The sequence below is a fragment of the Rhinopithecus roxellana genome, chromosome 7 (genome assembly GCF_007565055.1).
Source record: "Rhinopithecus roxellana isolate Shanxi Qingling chromosome 7, ASM756505v1, whole genome shotgun sequence".
Lineage (NCBI taxonomy): Eukaryota > Metazoa > Chordata > Mammalia > Primates > Cercopithecidae > Rhinopithecus > Rhinopithecus roxellana.
This window is the reverse complement of record NC_044555.1, coordinates 68,731,373-68,741,745: the sequence shown is the minus strand read 5'-3', so window position 1 is coordinate 68,741,745 and position 10,373 is coordinate 68,731,373. Positions and strand designations below refer to the sequence as shown.

The 10,373-nt window shown below is 39.7% G+C and overlaps 1 protein-coding gene across 7 annotated transcripts in view; it reads left to right on the top strand.

The window, feature by feature from the left end:
* Positions 1–10,373, top strand: part of PHKA1 (phosphorylase kinase regulatory subunit alpha 1) — a 141,855-nt gene that overhangs the window by 812 nt on the left and 130,670 nt on the right. For all 7 annotated transcript variants that reach the window (XM_030934106.1, XM_030934107.1, XM_030934105.1 and 4 more), the window contains 2 exons: positions 1,206–1,364; positions 8,587–8,634. In XM_030934106.1, coding sequence (XP_030789966.1) covers positions 1,206–1,364; positions 8,587–8,634 — 207 coding nt within the window. The remainder of the gene's footprint in view (positions 1–1,205; positions 1,365–8,586; positions 8,635–10,373) is intronic.

The window sequence follows — 10,373 nt, the reverse complement described above, 5'->3', positions numbered from 1 at the left end:
AGGGGTGTCGCTCGTAATCACCGACCGAGGATGTAGCGTGTCATAGCTTGGACGGAGACCTTGGATGAACTCCGTATGTGTGTGTGTGTGTGTGACGGAGACCTTGCATGAACTCCACGTGAGTGTGTGTGTATCTGTATCTGTGTCTGTGTCTGTAGTAGGTTCTCCCGCCCCCTCCGTGTGTGTGTGTGTGTGTGTGTGTGTGTGTGTGTAGCAGGTTCTCCCGCCCCCTAGCTGGGGAGGTGGTAAAGGGCCCTGAAGGAAAGGTAGGTGTTGGACCAGGAACAGAGTCGGTCAGGCACCTTTAGCCAGGAGCTTCCAGTCACGGCTTCGCACCCCTCTCCAACTCCCCCCAGGCCATAGCAGGGTTCTAGGAGCAGAGTTGCGAGAAGTCTTGTCACTTGTTTATTGACATACAAACACACGCACCCAGGTTTGCGTGTCATCTCCTTCCCCTTCCCCCAAATAAAAGAGGTAAGGGAACATTTCCATTTTAAGACTAGACTATTGTGAAGGTCAGAGGCACTTTGTACAGACTGTTATATATTTTTTTCTGCTCCTTTCTGCTGGTTTTTTATTGCTAGTTCGCTAGTTCATTCTTTCTAACTAGAAAGTTAACACTTTCTTTTAATAATACCCATTATAAATGCACTTAATACCTTTAATTGTGCCTTTAATAATACCCACATTTCAGACTTGAAAGGCTTCAGCCACTGCTTACCCCTTATTCAAGATAGCATTTGCAAAGGGCACAAAGTTTCAGTTATAAGATGAGTAAGTTCTGGGGATCTAATGTACAGCAGCATGGTGACTGTAGTTAATCATACTGTATTGTATACTTGAAATTTGCTAAGAGAGTAGATCTTAAGTATTCTCACCACACCCAAAAAAAGGTAACTGTGAGATGATAGATGTGTTAATAAACGTCATTGTGGTTATCATTTCTCAATGAATACATAAATCATCATGTTGTACTCCCTAAATATATACAATTTTTAATGTGTCAAATATAGCTCAGTAAAGCTTGGGAGGGTGGGAAGATAGCATTTGCCTGCAATAGGTCAGAAGAAGAGGAGGTTATAAAACTCAAGAGTGGAGAAGTAGAAGAAAGACCAAAGTCCCTAAAAAACCCATTTGGAAGATTCTGTTTCCTAATGTTAACACCGTATGGTTACCTTCCTGCCTTCTTTTTCTTGGCCTTGCAGAATCCAGTGACTGGCTTGCTGCCAGCCAGCTATGATCAGAAAGATGCTTGGGTCCGAGATAACGTGTACAGCATCTTGGCTGTGTGGGGTTTGGGCCTGGCCTATCGGAAGAATGCAGACCGGGATGAGGATAAGGCAAAGGCCTATGAATTGGAGCAGGTACTCAAAATAAAAATACAAAGAGATCTGGAGCTGTGTGTGATTGGGGGTTGGGGGCAGAGTGGAGACTGAAGGAAGCGAAACCCACCAAAAGCTAAGATAACTGTATTTTGCCTTTCCCTCTTTCATCATCTTTCTGAAATTATATTCCAAAAAGCTTTCCTGTATTGCACTGAAGTGGTATTCTTGCAGTGGAAACTTGAAACTTGCTGATTTGAGGGAGAGGGAACAGTCTGTTCTGTTACAGTGGAAAATCCTATCCTGGGATCTTTCCTAAAACGCATAACTCTCTAAGTAAATGTATCTTGTAGTCTCCACTGTATTCTCATTGAGAAAAACATCTGGGGGCAGGTATCTACTATTTTACTTCATTTTTAAACATTGTGGTATTTGTATGAGGGTAAATAACATAAATCAGCAAGCCTTCTGGACTAGACACAGTAAAGACTTTATTTGTTGATTTTTATAGCTGTGGCCACTGTTTCAGAGCCTGTTGCTTCCTCCCTCCCTCAACTCCTGGGCAAAATGAGGTCAAAGTCAGCAGATGCCTTTAAGCCAACTTTTAAGGCTCTTCCCCTCAGTAAACAACCATCCTTTATAGAACTGTTGAGACACAAAGGGAGCTGCATCCTCTTCAACGACCAAGAAAATAATATTAGGAAAATATTCTGGGCTACTGCAGGAGTTGAAGTACTCTGTTGTCAGTTATAAGACGGATGTGCATTCATTTCCATTAGTGGGAAAAATTATCTCTATACTAGCCATTTTCTCCAGTGGTCTCTCTAACACTTAGGCAATCTGAGCTCCAGTCTTCATCTATAAATCAGAATATTGATATTTGGTTTTTTTACAAGTATCAGTGTAATATGGGGTTGCACTGTGTTGTCCTTAGCAACAGCAGGCATTTATTCTTCATTCAAGCCATTGTTGAGAGATACATTGGTCCACCAAAAAAAAGTTCAAGTTTTTGCTCTAGACCAGGTAGTACAGATCATTATTTTTATGACTTTTTTTGTTGTTGTTGAAACGGAGTCTCACTCTGTCCCCAGGCTGGAGTGCAGTGGCGCGATCTTGGCTCACTGCAACCTCTGCCTCCCAGGTTCAAGCGATTCTCCTGCCTCAGCCTCCCGAGTAGCTAGGACTACAGGCGCGTGCCATCATGCCTGGCTAATTTTTTGTATTTTTAGTAGAGATGGGGTTTCACCATGTTAGCCAGGATGGTCTCAATCTCCTGACCTTGTGATCCACCCGCCTTGGCCTCCCAAAGTGCTAGGATTACAGGCATGAGCCACCGTGCCCAGCCTTTTATGACTTTTATAAAAATAATACCATTGTAGAAATTTGGAAAATATAGAGGAGTGTTTAAAAAAATTCACCTGTAATCCTGCCTACTCCTCTCCCCCAAATCCTACATGCTACTCAGTGTTTTCTAGTTTGAGCTCAGTGTTTTGTTGCTATTTTTACTAGAAATTAATATCAGTAGAATTGGAATTTCATATCTGGTACAATTTGACCAATTTTGTCAATTCTATTAGAAGAAATCTGTTATCTCCCTGTAATATTAACACTTTTTCTTATTTGGCCCAGTTATAAAGAATTTAACAGAGGAAGGCGGAAATAGTAGGGAAACATTGAATTACACATTCTAAAATTTTAACGTTCCATTAAATAATTTTCAACATAGCCAAAAATACCTTTCATACCACCTTAATAATAATTAGGAATGTTTCAAAACATTATAGCAATGGGAAACATCTTTCAAAAAGAAAAGATTTTGTGGGAATTTTTTAATTTCTATGAACTTTAATTATGAATTGCAACAGGTTTTTATTATTAGGTCTCAATTTTTTTTCTCAAACCTGATTCAGTGTTAATCAGGAACCAGAAAATCATCTCTGTAAAAGGCCAGATAGTAACTATTTTTATCATTAGGGTTGTAGGTCACATGTGGTCTCTATCCAACTACTCAGCTCTGTGATTGTGGTGCAAATGCAGCCAGAGACAATGCAGTCATCCCTCAGTATATGTGTGGGATGGATGCCAGGACAGACTGCTTATAACCAAATCTCTGCATACTCAAATTCTGCAGTCAGCCCGGTGGAACCCATCTATAAGAAAAGTCAGCCTTCCATATACATAGGTTTCTCATTCCTGAATACAGTATTTTCGATCTGCGTTTGGTTGGAAAAAAGTCACATATAAGTGGACCTGCACAGTTCAAACTTGTGTTGTTCAGGGGTACCCTGTATATAAAGAATGACTAGTTATGTTTAAATAAAACTTAATTTATAAAAATAGCAATGGGCTGGATTTATCCTTGATCTAGATGAGTGGTTCCAAACTCTGACTGTACTTTGGAATCACTTGGGAAGCTTTGGGAAGCTTTTTTGTTTGTTTTTTTTTTTTTTTTTTTTTTTTTTTTTTGAGACTAAGTCTTGCTCTGTTGCCCAGGTTGGGGTGCCATGGTGCGATCTCAGCTCACTGCAATCTCCGCCTCCCAGGTTCAAGCGATTTTCCTGCCTCAGCTCCACAGTAGCTGGGATCACAGGTGCGCGTCACCACACCCGACTAATTTTTTTGTATTTTTAGTAGGGATGGGGTTTCACCATGTTGGCCAGGTTGGTCTTAAACTCCTGATCTCAAATGATCCACCCACTTTGGCCTCCTAAAGTGCTGGGATTACAGGTGCAAGCCAGCACACCCGCCTGGGAATCTTTTAAGAAATACCCTTACTACACCACAGCTTAGAACAATTTAAATATGAATCTCTGGAAGTGGAGCTCAGTAGCATCAATATTTTTTAAAAAACTACCTGGGTGATTCTAATGCATAGCCAGTGTTAAATAATGACTAGTTAGGGCCAAAATATGAACATAGATTATATCCAATAAATTCATAGATTAAATTCCCACCTATTGCAACTTTCTATTACTGTGTGGATTTTTCCCAAAACATTGATTGTTAATTATTTCTACCCTTCCTTCCAATTCTTACCTTGGTTTCTTTCTGAGAAATAATGTCAGAGAATTGAAGAGAATTCTGGATGAAAAAAGGACAAGGGTTTAGGCAACTACTGCATCCTAGATTGAGAGTAGAATTATGCACATGAACGTTTTTACAAATGTCTTTCTCTCAGGCATATAGATACGGTCTCATACCCATAGAAATATAGGCAGACAAATAGGGATATCTCTTTGCATTTATGGTACCATCAAATTTCAGCTTCATCTCTGGGCCTCACTCCAGTTCTGTGTGCTAAGGTATGTTCTTTTTGTGGAGTTGTTCATCTTTTCTCGTGACTTTAACTATTACGTTTATGAGAATGACTTTCAAGTCTTCATCTCTGACCTCACTTCAATTTTAAACCTAGGTTTTCATTTGTCACCTCATCAGTTGCATCTGCATATACTGCGGCTCCTCAAACTCAATGCGTCTGAAACCCCACCTTTCCAACTAAAAACAAACTACAAAACAATGGCAACTCATCAACAATCTCTTTTTCTGTTATTACTGTCTCCATTCTACCAACCACCCAGGCAGTATTACTTGGAGTATTTCCCATAGTATTTTCTGTGGAATACTAGGCCAACTAAGTTTGAGACTGTTAAACAGCAGGTGTCTTTACTCTGTAATTTCTCAGAGCCTTTGATGTACTAATGTGCATTTTTTGTCTAAGATGGTAGTGAATTTTATAGCCTTTCCAGAATCTCTTGGACTAGCACTCTATAAAACAGTGCTTGAAGTGTGCTACTTAACCTTAGAATGATTTTTGACTTCTCCCTCTTACCTTTTGATACATGCACACCAAAGTCTGTTGATTCATTTAATTTCTCTTGAATCTATCCCCTCTTTTCTCTTCCCTTCTGCCTCAACCTTAGTCTAAGCCCTTATCCCCTAACACTTCTGTGAAAACCACACTTAAATTATGTCATTTCCATCCTCAACAATCTTTCTGTGGCCCTCATTTCTCCAGAAGTAAAGTCCAAACATTTTGGATTGATAGGCAAGGCCCTCTATGGGTTGGTCCTAGCTTACTTTTTTCAATATTATATCACACTGGTGTCCTCCATTATACCCCCAGTTCTAGCCAGGCTGATGTCTTTATTACTCCTCTAATAATCCCTTAATAAAAATACCTAACATTTGTATAAATACTTTCCATTGTACAACACACTTCCCCATAATTACCAGTATTTTATTCTCACAATACCCTGTGAATCAAGTATCATTATCCCCAATTTCCAAGTGAAGGGATTGAGGCCCAGAGATGAAGCTGGAATTTGATGGTACCATGAATGCAACCTGGGTCCTATGTCTTCAGAATCAGTATTGTTTGAATGTTTGCCTCCGTGGGAGCCTATAGACATAGCCACCTACAAAAATTTTTATGGGCTGCTTCTTCTACATGCCTGTTCCCTTTCAATCTAAACTAATATCCTTTGAAAGCCTAGCACCAATCCCACTTTTTCTGTGGTCCCTGTCCTTCCTCACAGACCACTCACTTGTACAGTGGTCACTTCTTTCTCAGAAGTCCTTTCTTGGAACTTCTAGATCACTTGTCATCTGTGCCATTCAACATATATCTTCATTTTCTTAAATTTAAAAGACTGTGTAATCATCACGTGCCAGGTCCTATAATAGATGTTAAAAAGAAAATGGGACAAAATGTTTATATGTAACCCTCAACTTTTTATTATGGAAAATTTCAAACTTAAAGGAAAGTTGCAAGAATGGTAAAATAAACATATTTGTATATACTCTATCTAAATTCGCTAGTTGTTAACACTTTGTCATATTTGCATACCCACCCCTCCACACACACACACACACGCGCACACACACACACACACACACACACACGATTATTTGATAAGCCATTCGAGAGTTACTTGCAGACATGTGTTTGTTTTTTAATTCAACTTCCTTCATCCATTGACTTAAAGGTTTTCTGAACCTGGCCTCTGCCCCTTTTTCTCAGGGAGTTCATTGTCTGATGGGGAAGACAGATATATAAGCAAGTAGTTACAGTACATTAAGATAGGTACTATAGGTACTGATTTATATATTTGAGATAACTACTAAGCTTTGTGGGAACACACAGGTGGGAATGTCTAAACTTCTCTGGGACAAGGCAAGGAAGACTTCAGAGAGGAGTTGGGTTTTAAAGGATAATTAGGAAATGCTGGGTGGACTATGCTGTAGTTAGTTTTTAAAACATATCTGTCCCATCTCCCTTGTCTTTGTGTTCTACAAAACCTGATAGAGGTTCAATAAATATCTGATTGCACATATACCTGGGGGTAGAGAGAAAGAAGTACACAGATATGGTCGTGTAGTTACATATTCTTATAAAGTCAGTTCACAGATATATATAAATTTATGTCCTCAAAAAGAATAGGCAAGAGGGAGAGTCACTTGGTATGGGTAGAAGACCTGGTGTATGAATGTACATGTATAATTAATAACATCTAGCACACCTGGATCAGAAAACAGTTAGTTTGGAGAACACAAAGTACAGATATCTCCCATCATTCCTACCTCCCCATGCTTCCTACTAATTTTATCTTGCCTTGGAAGTTAGAACTTGAGGATATAATGGCTGATAATGGCCACTAATTGAGATCCTCCACTGAATCCTTGATTCCCCAGGTTTGCTGTTTAAAGAAAATTTAGATGGGAGTAGTGGGGCTGGGTGGTAAAGGGACTTGATGGGTTTGCAAGAGAAAAAGTAACTAAGGCAGTAAAATAGTGAAGAAGCCAATGACATGAGCCCAGGATTCTTACAGAATAGTATAAATGCTGAGTTCTATATTGGTCAACTAGAGGCCGTCAATAGGTTTTTTAAAAATGAGTTCCTGTGCGCCATTGATTTAAAGATAAGACTATTCAAGTCCCTCCCTCTGCTTCCCATTCTAATTCATCTACTGTTAGAAAAGACAGAATATGGTAGGAACCTTTGAGTATGTGGTGACATGTATCAGAATTGAATAAAGTTTCCCCACAGAGGAGGTTGTGTTAAATACTTTCCATAACAGGGTATATTAAAGAGATGGACTCTTTCATTAGCATCAAAGTCATATAGATGTCTTCTTGTAGGGGTTACAGTAAGTTTCCTTGCTTTATAATAAATGTTTCAGTCTTTAAAATGTGACAAGATCATGCACTGCCTATTCTTTCTCTCTTTTTAAAATTTCTTTTGATCTGTAAGGGGAGGGGACCATTTATAAACAGAAATGACTTCAGAAAGGAGACTCTCCCACGGAAACCATTTTTATTTTTATTTTTCCCTCAATAAAAGGCTTCATAAAGAGTTGGAATTTAATAGGTACTTATCCTTATCATGACTATTGCTTGTAGTCCCATTTGAATATGTTTTGAAGAAATAACAGAATCATGTGGCTTCCAAGTAGATGAGTTTTCAGAGTTGTCCTGAAGTTGCCTCTGAGCCAGCATACCCTGGAGTAACCCGGTTGGATTTCTTTTGGACTGTGAAACAGAAAGCTTTTTGGAGAAATAGAGAAGCTGTTTGGTGCTATGTTCTTCCAAAACACATTGCCTACCCATGCCACGATTGATGGGCCCTTAGTGTCATGTAGTATATAGTCAGTGATCAGAATTTTGAGATGTTATGATTGGAAAACAAACTACTTTTAAATTGTCAAGCCCTAGTAAGAGAAATAGTGATGACTTGAAACTTAAGAATTTGTGACTTTATTTCAAGGAAAAAGGGTTGAGTCAAATGAACAGATCCCCTTCATACTTAATTGAAATTCACTTTATTCTTTAGGGGACATGTCCAGATAAATATTTCTGTGGACTCTTGAAGATAAGTCTTGGCTAGTTTAGAAAAAATAAAAGCAATGTTGTAGTGAAGTCTTTCTAGGCCATAGGATGTATTTTAGAATATCCTCAGAGCCTTAGGATTTTTGAGCTGTCTTGCCCCTTTCTCCAGGTGGAATGTCCTCTAATGGGATGGTTGGCTTATTTTTAAACCAGTTGGAGCTTGGATGATTTTTTTGACTTGAAGGAATCATAAAGCGTAGCTTTTGATTCCACTTTTAGCTGTAATCTGCTCTTCTGTGTACCTATAAATGTCATGTAAATAGGAACACAGGATAGGGTTACTTGTTCTCAAAAGGTCATGTACCAACTGCAGTTGCTGAGTAAGTGTTCCTGTATCTAGGGATGTTTATAACTGTCTTGTTTCCATTTATTTCTGCAGAGTGTAGTGAAGCTGATGAGAGGACTACTGCACTGCATGATCAGGCAGGTATGGTATTGGTAACACCCTCCTCTCCAATAAAAGCACATTGTAATAGTATCTCTACCCCTTAGGGAATGTTTATAGCTTATATTTTCTTTCAGTTTCACAAATAGTACACACTAATTTTAGAAAATTTGGAAAATTTGGAGAGGGAGAATGTCACCCATAATCTCACAATGTAATTACCACTGGAATGTTTCTTTCCAGTCTTTTTTCACCCTCTACAAATGATTTTCGATGTGTTCTATCATTACTGTACATTCAATTGTATATGTAGGGTAGAAAGATGATACAGGTCTAAAAACCCTCATTTGGCCAGGCACTGGTGGCTCATGCCTGTAATCCCAACATTCTGGGAGGCCAAAGCGGATGGATTGCTTGAGTCCATAAGTTCAAGATCAGCCTGGGCAACATGGTGAAACGTTGTCTACAAAAAATATAAAAATTAGGGCCGGGCACGGTGGCTCAAGCCTGTAATCCCAGCACTTTAGGAGGCCGAGACAGGCGGATCACGAGGTCAGGAGATCAAGACTATCCTGGCTAACACGGTGAAACCCCGTCTCTACTAAAAAATACAAAAAACTAGCCGGGCGAGGTGGCGGGCGCCTGTAGTCCCAGCTACTCTGGAGGCTGAGGCAGGAGAATGGCATAAACCCGGGAGGCGGAGCTTGCAGTGAGCTGAGATCCGGCCACTGCACTCCAGCCTGGGTGACAGAGTGAGACTCCGTCTCAAAAAAAAAAAAAAAAAAAAAAAATTAGCGCACGTGGTTGTGTGCTCTTGTAGTCCAGCTACTTGGGGATGAAGTGGGAGGATCACTTGAGCCTGGGAGGTCAAGGCTGCAGTGAGCCAAGATGGTGCCACTGCACTCCAGCCTGGGTGGCAGAGTGAAACCCAGTTTCAAAAATAAGTAAACAAAACACACACACACGCACACACACACACACACACACACCCTCATTTGAAACCCTTGGGGCCATCAACTTTAGAATTTAAAGTTTTTCAGATTTTAAAAAGGCAGTACAGTGCATACTCCTGGCAACCTTTAATTATATGGTGTATGGTATATATACACCATATATTACCTTATGCCTTCTGCGGGTCTAGGACAGCACTGTAATCAGAAACTTTAATATCTCTGAAGGGAAGCATGCAATTTCATACTAAGTGGAATAAATAAAGACAATTTGAATCTGGTGTTGCCAACAAATGAATTTTATTGCAAAACTTAGGGGAAAAAACCTTTTCAAAGTGTTTTAGATTTTAAGATTGGAGATAAGAAACCTTGAATTTGTATCTCCTTGCAGTAATTTGCATTTTCCTTACCTCCAGTGAAGTTGAGCATCCTTTTATGTGTAGATTGAAAAGTTGCATTTCCTCTTGGATGAATTGTCTGCTAAGTCCTTTGCCTATCTTCTAGGTTCTCTTTCTTGCCTGTTGAAAAGTTCTTGTACATTATAGACATTAGTCCTTTGTCATATGCATTGCAAATTTTTTAGCAGTCTATCATTTATTTTTTGAGGCTTGTGATATTTTTGCATACAAAAGTGTTTTTACTTTAAAAATTGTTTTATCGGCCGGGCACGGTGGCTCAAGCCTGTAATCCCAGCACTTTGGGAGGCCGAGACGGGTGGATCACGAGGTCAGGAGATCGAGACTATCCTGGCTAACACGGTGAAACCCCGTCTCTACTAAAAAATACAAAAAACTAGCCGGGCATGGTGGCGGGCGCCTGTAGTCCCAGCTA